General features: G+C 46.8%; 3 protein-coding genes across 3 annotated transcripts in view; all 3 read left to right on the forward strand.

Moving 5' to 3' along the window:
• The window catches only part of LOC136053152 (collagen alpha-1(VII) chain-like), an 87,386-nt gene extending 86,948 nt beyond the window's left edge, over positions 1–438 (forward strand). Inside the window, exon 83 of the mRNA XM_065743817.1 lies at positions 128–438. Coding sequence (XP_065599889.1) covers positions 128–141 — 14 coding nt within the window. The 3' untranslated portion in view covers positions 142–438. The remainder of the gene's footprint in view (positions 1–127) is intronic.
• A 12,070-nt stretch (positions 439–12,508) lies between these two features.
• Positions 12,509–13,237, forward strand: UCN3 (urocortin 3). The gene has a single exon (XM_065743833.1). The coding sequence runs from the start codon at positions 12,509–12,511 to the stop codon at positions 12,971–12,973; it is 465 nt and encodes a 154-aa protein (XP_065599905.1). The 3' UTR covers positions 12,974–13,237.
• Positions 13,238–18,337: 5,100 nt separating this feature from the next.
• LOC136053158 (tubulin alpha-3 chain) lies at positions 18,338–20,422 on the forward strand. Its single transcript, XM_065743832.1, has 3 exons — positions 18,338–18,533; positions 18,715–18,863; positions 19,454–20,422. The coding sequence occupies exons 1-3, from the start codon at positions 18,353–18,355 to the stop codon at positions 20,420–20,422; spliced, it is 1,299 nt and encodes a 432-aa protein (XP_065599904.1). The 5' UTR covers positions 18,338–18,352.
• Positions 20,423–21,448: the final 1,026 nt, after the last annotated feature.

Here is a 21,448-nt window from a genome sequence, read left to right on the forward strand (position 1 = left end):
GGACATCCCACGGTGTCGGAGACCTCCTGAACTTCTCCAGACATGAGAGTCTTGAACAACTAAGCCCATGTTACAGCCAACCTCCAACATTCTTTTTGTTTTCTCTTTCCTTGCTTCCCAACACCAGTCAGAGGGAGGTGATTAGCTGCAATTGCCATGCATAAATCAAAGATAAACGAAGCTGCAAGAAGTTTCTCCAGGGCATCTTGGAGACTCAACAAGCAAGACAAACCATTTAACACGAAGAAGAAGCGGATGTTGGGAAAAAAATAAGATGCTGAATTACTTGTAATTGTGATCAGGAAACAAAGTGGTATGAGGAGAGGGAATCATCTGAGCACTCAGAAAAGCCCAGAGGTTCACAACTGTACCCTTTGCTCTGTTGTGCTATGTCTGCAAATCCAGGTGACAGCTACCCATGAGTTTATTTTTGTAAAATAAAAGTGTGTTAATGCTGCTGAGTATCATTTCTAGCTCATAATTCAACTCAGAACCAATGACCCCTTTTAGAAAAGCAGATGGAAAAGTGGAAATTTGTTGTCTCATGTCCAATCCGATGAGCAGGTTGAGCCCTATCCTATGTCAGATAATCAGACAAACTCCCCATTGTCCTTATCAAGCCCAGCTGCTCTTTCATTTGTCCATTCCCTGGACAAGTGAAAAAACAGCTGTACCAGCTTGTATGATAAGAAAGCAAATGGACTTGTCCCTACAAATGCCACCTCCAAGTCTTCGAGGAGAGATGTGGAGATCAAGTGGGACTGTAAAACCGTGGGTTTTGGTGGCCTTGTGAGCCCAGATTAGAGGGGTCCTGTCCAATAACATCTCCTCCAAGTGCACATCATGGGATAGCATGGACCCTAGTAGGGCCATAACAGCTACAAGAGCACGAAGGTTTCTCCGATGTTGCCAAATACTCCTAATTTGCTAAAGCAACCATAGAAGTTAAAGGTTCTGTCTTCTGCACAAGTGGGAAAAAACACTGCCATAATGCATCAAGGTAGGAAATGCAGTGTCTAAAAATGACATCTCTCATTGCATCATGTCTTCAAGGATTGAACTGGGGATTTCCTTTCTCCCTCCAAACAGCTTTGGTGGGAATGTAATGGTTAAATGAGGATTTACGGTGGAGAGAAACTGGGGGAAATAATAAGGAAATTATCAGGGGTGTTTATTAAAAGGTTGAGCACAGATTTCCCTGGCTGAGAAGGGTTGCCTCATTGCTGAAAGTAGGATAGCAGGATTTCCCTTGCCCACAATGTCCCAGGCTCCAAGGAGAGTTTAGCAGAAAAATCTGATGTTTTCATTCCTTCTCCAACCAAAATAAAAACTTAAAAAAAATAAAAATCAAAATGGAATTTGGTAAATGTTGGAAAAAAGAGAAATGGCATTTTCAGACAAGCATTTCCAATCTCTCTCATACTTCAGCAAGACAAAAACGTTCAGGCACTGCACCACAGAAAAAAAAAAAAAAAGAAAAAAAAAAGAAGAAAAAAGAAAAAAAAATTCCCTCAGAGAAAAAACAAAATGTTCCTGGCTGAGCAAAATATTGGCTGCAGCCTCATCCAAATTAAAGCTTTGCTGTGTTTCCAGGTGAGGCCACAGCATAAAGAAAGTGATGTTTCTGGGGTGCACAGCAACCACCGTGCACAGGTAAGAACATTTATACTTAGGTGGGACCTTGCCAAGGGGAACAATGTGTTGAGATGCCACAGTTTTGCAGAGTGAACATTTCAGAGCCTTAAAAGAGATGGGGAAAAGGGACTTAGGTGTAGGAAGGGCACTCCAGAACGGTTCATCCATGTTGACCTGAGCTGGAATCTGTCTGGTTGCAACATCCCATTCCCTGAGTCATAGAATCATAGAATCATTTGGATTGGGAGGGACTCTTAAAGGCCATCTAGTCCAACTCCCCTGCTATGAACAGGAACATGGAATGACCCTTCCTGATGCAAACCAGTCCACAGCTGGATTGAACAAAAATATTTATACGGGCAGACTGAAAACAAGGCAGGAAGATTTTCTCCATACCTTGGCTGCTCCCCCAGTGGCTCCAGGCCCACATTTCTTTGTCTGCCTATCAGTTTTACCAGGGCATTAGAGAAAAGGAGGGTGTAGTTCTGTGGGCCAGCAAAGCACTTGGCAGGCATGTTAAGTTGACATCGAGTCTGAGGAGAAGATAAGCAATGGTAATTGCATTAAGATAATTTTTATGACTGTGAATCAGCAGCACAGTGATGGTCAGGAGACAGCTGTGGGTGAGCCAGTGGACCTGGGAACATGGATGTGGGATCATGGTCACAAGATATGGGACCCTCCTGAGGAAGTGAAGAATTTCCGGAGTATATGACTCATTATTCCCAGGACACTGAAGGAATGGGACAACATTATTTTACTTTTAAGTCTACAGCCATCAATTGAAAAAGGGCTTCACCTCCCTACATGCAAAATTTCTTGACATTGGGTTCCATGCTTAGCCAGGAGCAGGGGTACGTCAAAGCTAAGTTTGGTGGTCGGATTTAACCACCTGGGTTCGTGGTTAAGGAGAAGGGCTGAGCCTCTTGGGGTTGACTTGGATCAGAACCCTTCACCATAAACCAAGCTCACAAAACAGGCCAAAGCAGCAGCTCACCAGGGAGATGGGGGATTTAATCCAGTCTTCAAAGCATCTTGGAAGTGTTGGGGAGTGGAAACCAATACTGCAGGCAAGTGTATAAGATCAAGCTGTTCAGTCCTCTGCTAGGTGTATTAAATGCAACTTGAATTTCCCATCAGTGCTCTGGGAGTTTAGGCATAATGGGAAATTGATAACTTGATTTTTATTTTTTTTAATACATCTTACCTTAAACATTTATTATTGATTTGCCATCTGAACCACTTTGGCAGGGCCAAAATATTACCGGAATGCCTCCTCGGTGTTTCCTTGGAAATGTCACGTCACTCTAATTGAATTTCTTGAAAATGATTTGATTGTGGGGTCGAGGAGACTTTTAAGGCCGAGTGATTTGCTGGCAAGCTGTTGGCTTTCCAGGTGCAGGGAGCTGGGGCTGCTCCAAACAGGGCGAAGCCAGAAGATTCCTGAACATCGCACTTTGGAGAACAGCCATAAAAAGCAAAGAGCATTGCTGTGAGACCTGAGCATAGGAAGAGAGGTGCACGTTCAGGTTTTAATGCACATAAAGTCAGCTTCAGTAATCCTCGTGGAGTTTGCAAAGTGCGGGGTGATTTCAGAAAATGGGTGGCCCCACTGCTCCTTTCACAGCTGCAGAGCTGAGCCCATGGGGTATATGCACATACAAGCACACTCTGCCCGTTTGGATTGGGATTTCAGATCTGTGTGGCACATCTGGCCAGCAAAGGTGCAGGGAGGAGAAACTTGCCTAATCAAGGCATCCAAAGTCAGCAGGTAGTTCCTTAGCAACCTTGACAAAAGAAAATGGATCGCAAGAAACGAAGAAGCTGGGCCAGAGTAATTGAGTAATTCAATAATGATAGTCCCTGAAATGGCCACGATGCTGACAGCCAAGCTCTGAGCATCATCCAGCACCCTCTGGCCCTGCTAGCAGATGAGAACAGACAGGCTGCTCGTGGGGGAGCTGACAAAAGTCCTCATCTTCACTCCTGACAGAGTCAAAAGTAAGAAAAAAGTTCACCACTGTGTCAACAGCCTGAATTGCTTCCAATTAGGTAAATTAATTACCCAGTGTTTTTAGAGCGGGAGTAATTTAGGCTCTGGAAATGCAATTGGACATGGAGTTAATGCAGGGCTAGACCCAAGCATCAGCAAGTTGCATCTTGCAAAAAATATCCATCCTCCTCATCTGGTATGTGTGATAGGGGTGACTTTTGGGTGGTATCTATTGCTTTTTGGAACAATAGCCATCATTATGTCACTGCTTTGGTGTAAGCAGCCACTTGACAGCACAGCTGGTAAAGGTAAGAATGCTGTTGGTGAGCACCATATTCTGCCCACAGCAATGGTGGAATGGCAATCCAATGGCTATAACATTCTGGAGAGGGAAGAAAAATACTGAAAAATCCTCAAAATCCTTCGATGCTGGGCAGGTAGCACTGAGCTGGGGCAGGCAAGAGCAAAAACTGTGATGGATTCACCTCCAGCATCGTTGTTGTGTGGGTTAGGAGCAAAACTGAGGAGAAACTCTCCTTGTCCAAGAGCTGGTGATTTACAAGAGCTGCCTTGGTCTCATCCCAAAAACCACCCCAGAAAATCCCTTCTGATTTCTGAGGGTTTCGTTCACCCTTCTCCTGCCTTGGGCATTTCCATTTTCCCCCCATATATGTCCCACTTTGCCCCTACAGCCACCCCAAGTACCTCCATGTGGCTTATGAAACCATGTGGCTTATGAAACCATGTGGCCAGCCCTCAGCCATGACACCTGCAGCAAAGAAGCAATATAACCCAAACACAGAGATGCAGTTACCATACTTCTTGTACTTTTTCTTCATTTCAGATGTTTATTCCTACTGGAGGTGTAATGTCCATGTAGCTACAGGCAAACACTGTGCATATGGTGCACAGGACGTGGTTTACTGGGCATGGTGGTGATGGGTTGATGGTTGGACTAGAAGATCATAGTGGCCTTTTCAAATCTTAATGATTCTATTATATGAAATGCCTACTTGGAGAATAAGTAGAAAATGTGACATACAGATAGCAAATACAAACCACTAGTGAAGATGATTTGGAAGATTTAAGATCAGTATTTCTTCTCCAATCCTTTTTTTTTCTTTCTTTTTTTTTTTTTTTTTGGAGGGAAACCATCAAGAACCAAGATCTACTTCCTGCCCAAAAAGCTGTTGGTGGTGAAGTTTGGTAGTTCTCGAGAAAGTGGTTTGTTCAAAAGAAATTTGACTTACAAGGTCCTACCTCAAAGCCATGAGACTTTCCAAGCCATTGACAAGATCTCTACATCCCTTTTGGAGGTGTCAAGTTGTCAGCAGAGGCAAACCCCTCTCCCCCAAACTGTGTCATGGAGTGGGGAAACCCACCAAGAACAAGTTGTGTAGGAGAGGAAGAGTCCTTCGCCATTGGGTTAAAGTGAGATGGATGGTCTTGAGTCTCCGATGTCCACAGCCCTGTAAATGCAAATTGAGTCCCTAAGGTTGTTAAACACGGGACAGTGCAGCTCAGAAAATCCTTTCTTGCCCATCTGTGGACTTACAGAGCATCCATGTCCCCCTCCTCTATGCAATCCTGGCATAAACAGGATCACATTGCCTTTGTCTCCCTGAGCAAGCCAAAACTTTTGTGTGGGTATTTGAGTTGTAAGTTTTGCTTCTGAGGCTTTTTGTGTGCTATGACCATGAGACACTGTGTCTTATTTTTCCCAGTAGTGGAACGTTTGTGGTGATGAAATTTTAATAAGATCCTCTCCAGCTGCCCACGGTTAGACTTAAATGATGATTCACAGAAGGAAATTGAGCTTGGCAAGAGTGAGAGAGGCTGTGGAGAGGTGGGAAAGTGTCCTGCTCCTGGAGAGACAGACGCACAAGGGAGACCTGCGAGGACTCTCATGACAAAGCCTTCATTTTTCAAAGTTAAGTAATTTTTTGGAGAAACTTTGGGGAGTTTGGGCCACGTTCCCCTCTGTCACCTGTGAGCTTCTGAGAGTGCCCTTTCCTGAGGTTTATTTTTGTATTCTGATATTTTCAGACTGTACAGCAAAATCTTCTCTCTGAGCTCCTCAAAAAGCAAAGAGCAATGCAGTGATCAGCAAGACACAGTAGCCAGACAGTGACAGCTAAAGCAGTCCAATAGAGATGAACCAGACAGCTTGACTACTTTCATCTCTCTTCCTTAAGAACTATCTTCTCTTTCCTATTTTCCTTTAATAAAATCACACTGAAGACTCCATGTCTAGCATGTACATTTGCCTCCTTGCCCAATAGTGAAGCATTTCTTGGGTAAATAGTTGCAGAAATATACCCCATCATCCGTTGGCTGTTTGGGAGATGGAGCTGGCTTTCACTACATGGCTCCACCAGTACCTCCTGGATGCTAAGTGCATTTATCTCTATGCTCTGATTTCATTCTTAGGTAGTTTTAATCATCTGAAAAGAAAATAAATAGAAAAAAAAAAAAACAAAACAACCCATAACATCTCCAAATTATATGGGTGATTAGGACTACAGAATTGACCTTTGAGCAATACATGTGTATACCCCATTTCCTTCCAGCAGTGTGTCTTTAGCATGGCTTTGATTGCTTTTTACTCAAGAACTTTATATATTTATCCATCTTTAGTCTGCATGCCCAGAAAATAAGTTTATTAATCATTAACTCTCTTCTTGCTTTTTGGTCTTTGGAAACTGCTGTCAGCATATTTCTTCAAACAGGGATGTGTTCAACCCCAACGGACCCATGCTCATCACCTTTTCACGCAAGGCTGCAGACATCAAAGAGCTCAGGTAAGAGATTGCTCTGCCAAACACCTCCTCACGATCCCACAAGATCTTCTGGCATGGAGGCAGCCCTTTCACAAAGTCCCCAAGGGCAACCCAGTGCCAGTAACCAAGAAGAGCTGACCACCACATTCCCAAAAATTTGGAGCATGCACAACACAAGGGCACAGTCTGAAGTAATTGTGATGGTTACAAACTGCAAGCTGATGTGTTCTCCCTTCATCATATACTCAGCCCTAAGAAAACTTTGGTGTGGGAAGATATCCACTCCATCACAAGGGGCAGACCAATTGACAAGGTGGAGCACCCATCGCTATTGTGAAAGCAGCTGAATAGAGTTTATCCACTCCCAGACTGAAGCTTTCATACAGTTTAATTCACTTCAGAGATGCACTGAAATGAGTTAAAGACCCCAACACCTCTGAGAGAAAGTGGGCTTTAAGATGGCTCATTTAATCTAGTTTAACATCATACTGCTCCCTTTCCTATAACCCCTTCCTCACGTATCTGAGGTTCCAAATTTTTGGCAATGATAGGGCTTTGGTTTTGACCTGAAAGTCTGAAACTCCTGGAGATGACCAGGGCTAAGAGGCCTTTGTGTCAGAGAGGTGCAGCAGGCTAGCAGTTTTTCTCCACCTTTGGAGAAAGGTGGAGAATCCATGCATCCACTCATGGGATGCCAGACCCACACTTCATGCTAGAAGAAAGAGTTCCCCCATTGATCTCCAGACTGTTGAATCCAAAATGCCCCCAGAAGAGACTTTCAGTGATTCCTCTCTACCCCAGTGAGACATAGCATGATGACATCTCCTTCTGACAGGCAGGGGAACAGAGGTGCCAACACACCATTCATAAAGCAGGCCAACTTGGCAACAAGAGCTCTCATCCCACATGTATTTACAAGATCAACCCCCTTCTTACAACCTCAGCCCCCAGAAATAATGGGAAGGAAGTGGGTGAATCATCCCTAACCCACTCTGAAGCTTGTAGAGTTGTCAGTGGTCTGAGCCCAGAAGAATCCAAGAGTCTCCTGAGGCTTTTGCAAGGACTGCAGCCAGTATCTACAGTCCTCAGGTATCGAGAAGATGCCAAATGTCTCTCCAAGGAAGCACAAGAGGTTATAAACCCCAGCCAAACCCTCACCACTTACCACAGATGCAGAACTTAGGAGTTGGACTTAATAATGATACATATGGGTCCTTTCCAACCAGGGATATTCTATGATTCTACGAAAACCTTCTTCCACAAGGAGATAAATCTGAGTTGAGGTTGAAGAACTTCAATCCAGGTGCTTAATACCAACCAAGGAGTTGCATAAATCTTAAAAAGCTTTAGATAACTTTAGCCAAGCTTATAGTGCCACCCGGTCACCTAATGATAGATAAGATATCAGGTAATGGGGCTGACCCAAGCCCTTCTCACTTCACCAAGGTTGAGGACATGACCTAAGGAAGCCAAAGGTTGCCAAGAATCATCACTCCCATGTCTACAATGAGAGCAAAGGGAAATCAATTGTAATGGAGCTTCACCACAAGGGATAGGTTGGAAACAGCTCTCATTCATCCCTACTTTCACAAAGCATGAGATGAAGGATTTCAACGGCTCAGGGATTGTGTAGCCCTTAGAGAAAAATTATCCTTCTGCAATAAATGAAGCTGGAAACGTTTTTTGAATCGTGGTGGTTTTCCTTCTTCTTTGCTAGGAAGGAGTCCCTCCAGTTGAGTTGCAAGCAAGTTGCAAGCAGATTGGTTTGAGGTGACAACCAAAGGCTCCACAGATTTTCATAACAAAACTGCCTTTCAGGTCTCTCATGAGAATGGGAAATGGAAATTGGAAGTTGGAAGACTAAGACAGTAAGAGGAATGGATTGCTGCAACAGTGGATGCCAAAGTGTCTCAGCCAACAGCTGGGGGTGGTTGAGGGGAAAATGCTCTACCTGGGATGGAGGGCAATGGGCAGCTTGTGGTGTCACCAGCTGCTACATCTCAACTTCAAGGGAAACTTGAAGAGCTTTGTGAAAAGCTCAAAGATCTGCATCTAAGAAGATCCACAGCTTTATTTCTCCAAAGGAACAACTGTGACGACTGCAGGCATGTGGTCCAGGGGTGAGAACATCTCCACATTCTCACTCAGAGCCCACTCACAGTCATTAGTGGAAGACAAGACTTCTGGGGAACAGGGGACTCAGAGGACTTTCCCCAAGTTCAATAGGATTTGTTCTTTTCTTTTCCAAGACAACATCAATGGGCTTTAAAGTCATTCAGAAGCCCATCCAATCTGTAGTGGCTTTTGGAGGAATCCTTTCCCAGGAACATGACTTTTTCAGGCATCTCATCCCAGGATCACATGGAGCAGTCCTAACAATCCTCTTTTCCAACAGGATGACCTCCAATCTCATTCTCTTTGTAGCACCAAGTCTACACAAAGATTAGAGCAGTGCTGGGACTATGAACCAACTACACGAGGAGTCCTGGGGCGATGGGCTGAGGTTTTCTTCTTGGCTGCAGCTTTGGAGCAATTTGAATTTGTTCTGCTGGATCTCAGTGGGTTTGGGGAGTTTAAGGGGCTGTGAACAGGGCTTGTGGGCACTGCCCTAAAGCAAAACCCAGCCAAGAAGATGCACCAGCATCTCACTTTGAAAAGAAATGACTGGAATAACACTTCTGAAAACTTATACAGGCATCCTTAGGGGCCACAGAAATGATTTGCATTTAAAATATCTTTGCATTGTGTCCGGAGGAGTGGGAAAAACGTGTCTATGTGACCCTGCAAAGCCCCAGCACTGACGACAGCCCTGTTTCTGGGTGAGTCTCACCTGTTCATTGGGTTCAGAGGTCTTTTTCTCCCCCCCCCCCCCCCCCCCTTTTTTTTTTTTTTTACTTTCTGAATGGGGAGAGGCACTGCAGCCCCATGACGTCGCCAGCTCCTTCTGATTTCATTTTAATGTAATCATGCCCAAACGAAGGCTCCACGTCTGGAGTTACGACTCAAACCCCGTGATCGCTCATTTTTATATATACACGAGGGAGGGGAAAAGCGTTTCCATAGAGAGAAAAAATATCACAGCCCTCTTAATAACAATAAAAGAAAAGAGAGGGTGCAGAAGTTGAGGGGAAGGTGCTGATGTCTCTCTGCTTGGAGTGAGAGCCACACGCAGCAGCCCCTTCCCATCCCAGCGCCGAGGACTGCCAGGTGAGTGCCTGGATTTCATTTATTAACCAGCTTCGTTTGCACAAACTTGAAAGATTTCAGTGCTGAGGAGATCAGGTTCCACGATTTTCTGCAAGAAAAATAAAAATGGGATAGGGAAAAGTAGTAAGACTCTCTAAAATAAATAGATTTGGGGTTATTATAGCTATTTTTGGAGGGAGATCAGACAGGGGAAAGGTTTGGAAACGTTGGGAAATCAAAAAGAGGGAATAAAAATCATTGCTGTGGTTAAAGGGACGGGGAGAGAAAGGCACAGCCTTATCCCCACTGGGTCAGCATGGGTTTGGAGCCCTGGGAATCAGCATCCTCAGGAGAGGTTCATCAGGGATGTGGAGGCATCATCAGACAGAAAGAGTTTAGAAGTCTACAAGTCTCATTTGCAGTATTATTTCATTCCAGACTTACTTTTCTGATGGGGAAAAAAAATCAGCTTAATGCTATACCTCTGCTTTGGATGATACAGCTCTGTCCCCAGTTTGCTGGAGCTGCTGGGCTTCAGTGATTTACTTCTCTCTTTTAAATTCGAGAAGTAAGGTTGTCCGTCGATGAGCACCATCCCATTATAACACCTGGAAACTGCTCACAGGGTCCCAACAATTCCCACTCATGGGTCACCTGGCAGAGGCAGATTTCACTCCAGCTTTCTCAGATTTGCTGCAGTTTAAATTCTTCTTCTTCCTGTTTTTAGGAAGGGGTGACCCACTTCCAGCTATTAAAAAAGAAAAAAAAAAACTTTCTGGAAGGGAAGGAAAAACCCCATGCAAATATTAATAACAACAGTAATAAAATATAAATTAAAAATCAGATTTGCTCATCAGGATGCTTCATTTCTTTGCTGCTTTGCTTTGATTTCTGTCCCGCCTTTCCCATTGCTCAGTCAAGGTCCCCAAAGAGTTTTTCCAGTTGTGGAGCCAAACTGACAGTTCAGAGAGCTGGGAGATACCAGGGAGAGGTGAAGAAGATGAGGAGATGCTCAGCAGCAGCTTCTCATATCAGTGCAGTTCACAGCCAGCAGCCGCACTGGCTCTGAGAGCATTTTCAGAGCTATTTCTACTATTCTGATCGCAGCCTGGGGACGTGGAAGAGTAGCAGGAAAGGGTTGAGGAAGGATGGCACTTTCAGAATTCATGCCCTGAGCCCCTGCTAGGAAACTCAGTTCTGCTAGAAGTTTGCTGAGGTAGCTGCTGAAACACATCTGCTTTGGGGTGGGAGAAAGATGCTTGTCTTGATAGGATTTGTAAGCAATACCTGAGTCCCAGGATTTCAGTGTCTGATTTGGGTCTGAGGGAAGAGCTTCGGGTCCCAAATCACATTTGTGTGGGGGTTGTGTACCTGGGAAGGGTTTTACTCACCACCCTGCAGTAGCAGATTTGATAATGCTGCCTGGGTGGTAACACAGCTGCTTCACATCCTTCTTTTGTCAAGACGGAGGCAGATCTAAGGCGATAATCCACACTTAGCCCCTTCCACAAGGGACAGCAAAAGGGCAGATTTAACATATAAACCTGCCCTGATCTCCCTCTGCAAGGGACAGAAAGGGTAGATTTAAGGGGATGAATTTGCCTTGATCTTCCCCTCCAAAGGGACAGCAAAGGGCAGAGTTAAGGGGATGAATCTGCCCTGATCTGCTTCTCCAAAGGGACAGCAAAGAGCAGAGCTGAGGAGGTGAATCCGACCTGATCTCCTCCTCTAAAGGAACAGCAAAGGATAGTCAAAATAACATCAATTTCACAGACTCATTGGCCAAAGAGCAGGTCCAAGATGACAGTTCCTGGGGATAAGGGGGGCAGGTTGAATTTTGGAGGACACCCACCCACTCGAAAGACCCCAAGCAATGTTTCTGCGTCAACAGGGACTTGTCCCGCTGGCCAGTGCTTGCCATGAGATGCTCTTGCCACAAGATGGGGCCAGAAGATTGGGAATGGCAGTGCACCTCCAGGCGCTTCGAGGGTCGGGGTGTCCTCGGGGCTGGACACGGGTCTGTTTGTACCGTAGTCGATAAGGTGAAAGAATCCCCGCCTGGAAAATCCTTTGTAGACCCTCAGATGAGCAGATGGGCACATACATGGACTTGGAGATGTGGAAGTTTTGCAGAAGTGAGGTTATCCCAAAATTTTTAACCTTTTTTTAAACAAAGATTTTGGGACACCAAAATGATGGTATTTCAAGAACCGAGTGAAGCTATTTGTCATGATTTCAACAAAGAGATGGCTAAATCCTCCAAAGAGGCTTCAATTTTGCAAAACACTTTGGCCATGCTACTCAGTACCCCAAAACCTAGGGTTTGTGTGTTGAACCTCAGAGGAAGAGGTCACAAAGCAATTAATTTCCACTTGCCCTAACCGTTAGATGGGACCCTGGGGGAGACTTATTAAGAGGACCCCATAAATTTGCTGCATGTGAAATGAACCTATGATTTCAAGACATGGGAGGTTAACTCATGACTTTGGGATGTAGGAGGTGAGCTCAGGACTCTGGGATGTGGATCCAGGAGTGTAGAGTATGGGAGGCAAATCCAAAGTTTTGGGATGTGGGAGGCGAACCCAGGAGTGTGGAATGAGGGAGATGAACTTAGGACATGGGAGGTAAACCCAAGATGTAGGGATCTGGGAGGTGAACACAGACAAATCCAGGATGGATGGGGCTTTGAGCAACCTGTTCTAGTAGAAAGTGTCCCTGACTACATCAGGGGGTTGGAACTAGGTGTTCTTTCATCCCAAACCATTCTATGATTCTACGATTTGATGATTTTGGGATCTGGGTGTCTGGGACAAGGGATGATGAGGGGATAGTGGTGCTCTGCCCCACACCCACTGGGAAGTTGATGCCCATCTCTGCCCTCCTCTTGCTCTTTCCGCTGGGCAGGCCTACCACCATGTTCCACACCAAGCTGCTGCTGCTCCTCACCCTCCTCTGTGCCACAGAAACCAGTAGGGCCTTCCACCTCTACAATGCCGCCTCCATTTTCAGCTGCCTCAACGCGGCTCTCACTGAGGCCCAGAAGAGCCTCCCAGAAGAAAACACTGTCTTGGACAAGCGTGGGTACGACTACCATGCAGCAGAGGAAGCATCTGAGGAGGAGGAGGAGGAGGCAGAGGAAGAGAGAGGGAAAAGGACATTCCCAGGGGAAGGCCATTACAAATACGCCTCCCAGGCGCAGGTGAAGGGGAAGACCTACCAGAACCGTGCCAAGAGTGACCGCCGCACCAAGGTCACCCTGTCCCTCGACGTCCCCACCAACATCATGAACATCCTCTTCAACATCGCCAAAGCCAAGAACTTGCGGGCAAAGGCTGCTGCCAATGCACACCTCATGGCCCAAATTGGGCGGCGAAAGTGATGCTTGTGGGGCAGGGGGTGACCTGGAGCAGGGATGGTCACACGGGACCATCACCTGGCCCCAGCCTGCTGGTTGGAGGGGACTGACAGCCGTGTACGATATCAGTGTTGTATATTTTTGACCCATAGAGCTACCTAACTTTCACATTTCTCCTTCCTCCTTTCCTTCCCAATCTCCCCTATTCCTCCTCCCGGACATTCCATGCATGGGGAAGAGGGCAGTGTCCTCAGCAGGGTAGGGGGACATGTTTTGGAAAGGTCCCTATTAAAGCTACGATCTCTTGAGTTTACAATGCTTGGTTAACCCATCACCTCTAGAAGTTGGTCATTCAGGTCTTTCCAAAAACTCCCTCCAGCTCAATCTGTCCTCCAACAGCCCTGGTCATGCTCTCTCTCAAGTCTCCAAACACAGGTTGTCCCCATACACAGTCACAACTACATTAGAAAGGGAAAAGCAGAACTGGTAAGGCAATCATGACCCGTACCTGGAGACAATCAATGTCAGGCTGGACAGGGCTCTGAACAACCTGGTCCAGTTGCAATGTCCCTGTTCATTGCCAGGGAGTCAGACTAGATGGCATTTAAGGATCCTTCCCAACTCAAATGATTATGTGACTATGATCTCAAGATCAAGATCCCAATTTCTCCTGCTGGGAGCTCTAGATTTTCAGGTTATTTTGCAACCACTCTTTTCTCCACCAGTACCTTCAGCCAAGAAACCACCACCTTTCATCCAAATGATCATTTACAAGCATCCACAAAATACAGCATGGCTTTGCCTCTCTCTCATGGCTCAAGGTGAGTTTGGACCCCAGGAGTCAAAAATCACTCCCCAGCCACTCTAGACCCACCTGCAGGGCTGTCCACGTCGTCCAATCTACCTGCACCTACATCCCTGTCATCCATGTAGATCCAGGTGCTTCATTCCCAATGTATATCCTTGGCCAAACCATCCCTGGCCACCCTAATTCCCTTCACCTACTCTCCATCAAGCCCCAGCTCACCAAGCACTTTCTTTATCTTGGGCTATACATCCCTTCCTTTCAATCCCCTTCTCTCTTCACCTCACAACTCAGTTCCAAGATGAAATCCTCTCCCGACCTTAATCTCAACTCATGGAGAGAAAGTTGGGAGACAAACTTGCACCTCTTCCTCCAGGAGAGATTTACCAAGAGCAGCAAAACAGCTCCCACCAGTCCCATCCATGTCATAGCTACAGGGAGCACCAGGTGGGATATTACAGAGGACAGGTCTTTTTTATTATTATTATTTTTTGCTCGAAGAGTTGGCAGATGGACCCACAAGCCATTTACAAGTACATAGCTGGAGGCAACATAGCTGAATTCGTCCCAAGAGAGAGCATGCTTTGACACCCAAAGCTCCTAGCTGACCCTCAGCCCAGGGCCTTAGAACTGGAAGGTGACTGGAAAGCAAAAATCAAATAAATGCACAGATCCTCCAGCACCTTCCCCATATAACTCCATACATCTTCCCCATGTATCTCCAACAGAAAACACACCAGTGTGCCCACAGCATCGCCATGCAATGAACCCCTCCTGCCTCCACCCCAGAGCTGAGGATGGACTGGTGAAGATATTCCTCTTGCTATAGCCTTAGCCTTTACATAAATATATACTTAGCTTTATGCACTTTATGGCCCAGCAATCTACATGCCCATCCTCCTTGAGTATACTGAACTGTTCAGAGGTAGTCAGTGGTTGTGCCCATTTTACAGATGGAAAATTGAGACACATGCTCACACACATCTCACTGGCCTAAACAAGGTCAGACCTGGTCAGATATGCTCTTGTCCCTTTGTAGGTTTGGCCAGAGACATCCCAAGGCTGCCCAGGCTACCTATCCAAAGCACAGGGTTGCCTACAGGTGTCTACATGCGTATAGTGGCACCAGACCATGACTACAAACACAAAACTGAGCCAGGGACAGCAGATATCAGCTGATGGTGAGTGATAGGGAAAGCAGAGATCCTCTCTCTCCAGCTGCATCCCCATGGGGGACTCTCACCCACAGCCAGCACCGGTTTGGACAAAGCTTTCCAAAATTAATCCTTCTCAGCTTCTGCCAAGCGAGGCCAGAGGCTGCTCAGAGGGGCCAAGAAGCAGGTGAAGGTCAGAGGAGCCAGATTTCCCAAGGAAGTGGGATAGAAATAGGAGCACTGAAATCTCCATCAGCCACCACCTGGCTCCGGGAGCAATTGGAGCCAAGGCTTAGAAGGGACAGCACTGAGATGTGCAGTTTCCTAAAAGCTGGGTGAGGATTTGGGCTTTCCTGCCACACTTTGTGCAGGGATGGAACCCAAATTCTGGTACTGCATTCAAAAGTTACTGATTGCACTTTGCCGGGCAGTCAAGTGTGAGTTTACTCAGACCATCATATCCTTCTGTTTCCACTGTCAGTTCCCTTCCAGTCTCTACATAATCCTTTTCCCCAGGCATCCCCTGGCCTCCAGGATCCCCCTCACTCGGGTTCTCCTCCTCCACATGCCAATGTTCCTTCATCATATAAACACAAACCAGAGATGTTGCAGGGATATTGGCAACTCCCCAAGGACAGTAGGTCCTGAACCCCTTCCCAGAACCAGGGAGGCCTCATGCCTGTCTGGCTGAGGAAGGAATTCAGGCAGTACAATGTAATGAGCATTGAGCATCTGGCCAAAAATACTCACCTGCTGCATGGGAAGGTGCTCGTGTTCACATTTATGGGGTTTTGGCTGAGAAAAAAAAGCTGATTTCCAGTGGTGACCGTGAGAGGTGCAACCTATATATCCCAGAATATTGAGCACTGGGAACACAGAACACCAAGGACCTAAGGATCTTCTAATGTGATACATCAGAAGACACCTCCTGGGACTTTTTTCTCTGCCCTTGAGATGTCCCATCTTGTTCTGAGATGTCCTATCCTACCTTTGAGATGCCTCTTTTTATTCTGGGCTGACCTGTCCTCCTCTTTGTATGCCCTGCCCTGTTCCTGGGATGTGCCATCTCACCTGACAGTTGTTCTGTCCTACTCCTCTATGACCTGTCCTGCTACTGGGATGCCCTGTCCTGTTCTGAGCTGGGCCAGGAGGGGCTGTGACTGGGGCAGAGCCAACCCTAGCAACCCACGTGGATCCCCTACAACATATCTGGTGACATGGGTAGGAGCATGTCAAGGTGCAAAAGTCAACTCTGCTCTCTTGAGAAGGATCAGAAACTCCCTCACTCTTAACAGGTACTAACAACTCCCCTTCCATTGCTGCCACTGCCACACTCTGGACACTCCTTGAGGAAAAACTTCATTTCTTGGGAGCCCCAGAACAGCTAAATCTTTCCATCACACCCCATTTCCCACTTCACAGGCCCCTGCTGAACCCAGAAAGAGTGGTGAGATGGGGGTTCACAATACACAAAACTGTAAGGGTCAGAAAGGAACCTCTAAAGATCATCAAGTTCAACTCCCTGCTAAAGCAGATTCCCTTCAGTAGGTAACCCCATAGCTGGGTTGACCCAACTACATCCAGGGAACCATACAGTAAGATTTGGTAGCCTTCATAGAGCCAGTCCCCACACCATGGGTGTAGTTCACATTTTAAAACTTGTGTTGCTGGCCTCTGGAACATCTCACGTCAGTGAGTTTCTTGCTTTGGTGTATGCTGTATAGAAAATAAAAGCATTTTCCATTTGCAGCGTGGTGGTCTCATTGGTGCCTCTCAGACCTGATGTACCATCACCTCTCCCTAGAGCTGTTTCAGGTCATCCAGAACATCCGTCAATCCCACAACAGCCTTAGCATCTCTGATCAATTTTTGCCATACTGTATCTCTTATCTCTATTTTAAAGAGGGAAACTGAGGCACAAAACATTCCCAGTCCTCACCAGCAAAGAAAATTTCAAAGACACTCCAGAACTTCAAGGTCTGCAGGTTCTTCAAAGCACCTCGTTACCCCGCACTCACCTCTCTCTGAGAACAGAAACACCTGAACACTTGGCCCACAGGTGTAAGAGGAAGGGGAAGGATTCAGGAGGAAGCTCTCTAAGGCCAAGCCTGGTTCTATCTCCCTTTATAAGAAGAGCCCAAGGGAGAAGTTAGGCATGCTCTGAGTCAGGTGCTGTGAGTTTTGGTGCAAGAGCCTTGGTGTTCCAGAGTTATGGTGAGTAGTTGTGGGTCTCAGGTTTGTTTTCTAACAGTTGTGCAGGGGTTAGAAGTTGGAGGTGTCTCCCTTCTTACTGGGGGAAGGTGCCTTGCCCTGAGCTGTGGGGCTTCCTTAGGGAAAAGTAATTCTTGAGTATGAAGAAGTGTGGAAGCCTAGGAAAAAGGGTTCCTGGGGTGGGTCCCTAGCCTTGGGAAGACTTCCCTGCTGATGTCTTCATACCTTCCTGTGCCTTCTTATGAAGGTAACTTGAAGGTTGTGCTGGTAGTGATATTAAGATCAAGCTGGGTATCCCTCTGGCCTTGCTGCAGGGCTGGAGTAGATCAGGAGTTGGGGGTGGGTGAAGGTCTCTTCTTGGTTATTGTTGTGTTGGGTATTTTGTTGTTATCTTTTTCTCACAAGTCTCCTCTGTCAAAGAATTCAACACCTTAGGTACATCCTGTGCATAAAGTCTTCTCCAAATGGCTCAAGCTATGAGCAGTTGCTTCATGGAGTGACTGCTAGGTCTTGTAAAGAGATGAAAATCAGTCCTTACTTATTCTTCCTTGGATCCTTTCTAGCTATCTCCAGAAGGCTGATCCTACATGGCTACATTTAAATTAATTAAGTTGAGGGAACTGCTCTGCAAGTCAATAATTGGGTCTCCAAAGTGAAAGGGACTTTTCCCATCAACCTCCTCAAGAGACCTTTTCTAAACTTAACCCTTCTGTGGAGTGTTTGCACTGCTTTCCAAGATAAGCTGAGCAATGAGAGCACATGGAAAGGTTGTGGTGGTGTCCTGCCTTCTGCCTGAAGGCAGTGAGAAGAAAAATAATGAGCAGTTTAGTTTGACAACTACACTGGTGTAGGTTATCAGCTCTATGGCCTGTTTCTGGGAACAGAACCGTTGTGCAATATATAATGATTGTGTTGAGATGCAGAGGGACCTACCGCTAGCCTCTGATCTCTACATCTGCATTAGTGAGAGACTGCAACAACTATCTGAAAGGTGAATGAGTGGTTCCTGCCAGATCAGTATTTCTTTAGTGCCTGCTATGGAGAAAATGTCCCGGCTGTCACTAAGCTGGGATAAGGCTCCTCTTGTACACAGGCTGTGGGCTGTATGCTCCATAAAGATAAGAAGAAATGTCTCCTTTAGACTTCTTAGTTCATGCTCATAACCTTCTCCCCTCTCCCATCCCAATGCAGAGGGAGTGTATTTCCATCCACATTGGCCAGGCTGGTGTCCAGATGGGCAATTCCTGCTGGGAACTGTATTGCCTGGAGCATGGGATCCAGCCAGATGGCACCATCTCCTCCATGGCATCATCAGGGCAAACAGACTCTTCCTTTGGGACCTTCTTCAATGAGGCAGGCTCAGGGAAGCATGTGCCCAGAGCAATATTTGTTGACCTGGAGCCCACTGTCATTGGTAAGCTATTGAAGACCCCCCAGACTTCTTGTTGGGGTGACCCTTGCTAACCTGAAGAGTTGTGTTGGCTGCTTAAACTTCTGATGAAGTTACTAGTTTCAGTATGGAGCTGCATCTACACTAGAACAAGTAATTTGGCAGACAATGTTAGCGGTGATTGTGAGATCTCAATTTATTCCAGATGAGATCAGGACTGGAACCTACCGCACGCTCTTCCACCCAGATCAACTCATCAGTGGCAAAGAAGATGCTGCCAACAACTATGCTCGGGGCCACTACACCATTGGGAAGGAGATTATAGATCCAGTTGTTGATAGAGCTCGAAAAATGGTAATAAGACTATGGGGGAGTCTTCTGAGATAGACTATGGTTGTTGTTGCCCTGGCCATCAAGAGGCAAAGGTGTGGGTGGATCTTCATCAGACTGGCCATGTCACTGTGATGTGGAGTGTCATGATGAGATGTGGGTGTGTGCTGCCCTTCTTGGGACATTAGAGGAAAAGGAGGGGCTGAAGACCCAGCAAGAACTCATTACAATCATTGTCACAGGTCACCTTCTGGCTGGTGTCTTCTCCTCAGTCCTCTCCTTCCTTGGGCAGTCTTCCTACTGTAGTACCTAAGAAGTGCTGTGATGGATGCCTGATATGAGTAGAACCTCGTAGGTTCCCTCATTCTTCAATAGGACCAGGAGAAATCTGATTGCTAATGTTATGAATCTCTATGTAATGGCAAGAACCCTCTCTCTACTTGAAATAAATCTAATTTTTTGTTTCATTAACATTTTTCACTACTAGAAGTGGAAGGTGTGTATAAGCAAAAGTATAGTTTATGGACATTTCATAGTTGAATGCACTACTTTTAGCTTAAGTCTGATGAGGCCCCAGTAACTTGGCTGTCCTGGCTTTTTCTCTGGTGCAACAGGCTGACCAGTGCAGTGGTCTCCAAGGGTTCCTGGTCTTCCACAGCTTTGGGGGAGGCACAGGCTCGGGGTTCACCTCCCTCCTCATGGAGCGGCTCTCTGTAGAGTACAGCAAGAAGTCCAAGCTGGAGTTCTCCGTCTACCCAGCACCACAGGTCTCCACAGCTGTGGTGGAGCCCTACAACTCCATCCTCACCACCCATACTACCCTGGAGCACTCGGACTGCTCCTTCATGGTGGACAATGAGGCCATCTATGACATCTGCAACCGCAACCTGGACATCGAGCGGCCCACCTACACCAACCTCAACAGGCTCATTGGGCAGATCGTCTCCTCTGTTACCGCTTCTTTGAGATTTAATGGTGCCTTGAATGTTGACTTGACTGAATTCCAGACCAACCTGGTGCCCTACCCACGGATACACTTCCCCCTCACCACCTATGCACCCATCATCTCGGCAGAGAAAGCCTACCATGAGCAGCTGTCAGTACCGGAGATCACCAATGCTTGTTTTGAGTTCTCCAACCAGATGGTGAAATGTGACCCACGGCGTGGCAAATACATGGCGTGCTGCCTGCTGTACCGGGGTGACGTGGTGCCCAAGGATGTGAACGCAGCCATTGCAGCCATCAAAACGCGTCGTTCCATCCAGTTTGTGGACTGGTGCCCCACGGGCTTCAAGGTGGGTATCAACTATCAGCCCCCAACAGTGGTGCCCGGGGGGGACCTGGCCAAGGTGCAGAGGGCTGTGTGCATGCTGAGCAACACCACGGCCATTGCTGAGGCCTGGGCACGCCTGGACCACAAGTTTGACCTGATGTACGCCAAGCGAGCCTTTGTGCACTGGTATGTGGGTGAAGGCATGGAGGAGGGGGAGTTCTCGGAGGCCAGGGAGGACCTGGCTGCCCTAGAGAAGGATTATGAGGAGGTTGGAAGAGATTCGGCAGGTGCAGGAGAGTTTGAGGAATAGCTCTATCTATGGGAAGGCAGCTTGTGTTACAGGTAACTTTTGTATCTTTGTCCTCTGCTGAAGGAGCTGGAAAGGATTAGGGGCTGGATTTGAGGAAATGTGACTGGGAGATGCCACAGTTTGGCCAAAAGTGTCTTTTTGCTATGTGTGGATTTGTTTGAATAAACGATGACCAGCAAAAAAACAAAGTCCCTTTGATGTACCACCAAAGTAGTGCTTGTTGTATGGGGGGGCTCTGGTGCCTTGGCTTCTGCAGTCCTACCCATGGGGCTTTTGTATTTGTGGGTGCTGGGGTGGGTTTGCCAACTATCCTGCTAAAATGAACCTTGAGATGTTGACCCAAGTTGGGCTCTGCTTTCTTCATGTTCTAAAATGCAGCTGCTTCTGTTTTTCCAGGCTGCTATCCTCTCTGAGGTGCAGTAGGGGGTGGGATCAGGTTTCTCTAGTCCCCCACTACCATGCAGAGCCCTGCTAAAGCAATCCACGTCTGGCTGCCAGGGCTGGGCTTGCCTGAAAGTCTAATTGGAGTCTGGAGATGAGAATTCAAATACTGCTCCTGTCTGTCAGAACTCTCTGAGGGTATTTGACCGGTGTCTAGCTCACTCCAGGCATTAAATCAAGATGCTGGGTGAGGTTTGCCCACCTTGCACAACACAAGAATCTCTGCAAGTGCCTAATTAGTTGGAAAATTGATTTTTGACTTGATCTCTAGACTGGAGTAGGTTATGATACCACTGGGGAGGTCTCCTCCCTGTAAGTGATCCAAGAAAAAGAATTGGCTGGGATGCAGTGGAGAAGCTGGATCTGTAGTCAGGCTGTAATTGAAGGGCTGACAGCACTGGCTTTGGGTTGCACTGGAGGAAAGCTTAAACAGCCTGAGATGGGGGGAGAGTTCTTATTAAAACCTGTCTCAGCTTGCCATTACACAGCTGGGCTCAAAGAAATGGCAGAGTCCCAAGGTCAACAAGTGAAGGAGCTCCTAGGGGGCTGTCTCACCTCTAGCTGCCCTCTGCCTGGGGAGCAAAG

This window comes from Cyrtonyx montezumae, unplaced genomic scaffold (assembly GCF_038088225.1).
Source record: "Cyrtonyx montezumae isolate F1298 unplaced genomic scaffold, pur_monq_1.0 scaffold_3, whole genome shotgun sequence".
NCBI classification, from domain to species: Eukaryota; Metazoa; Chordata; class Aves; order Galliformes; family Odontophoridae; genus Cyrtonyx; species Cyrtonyx montezumae.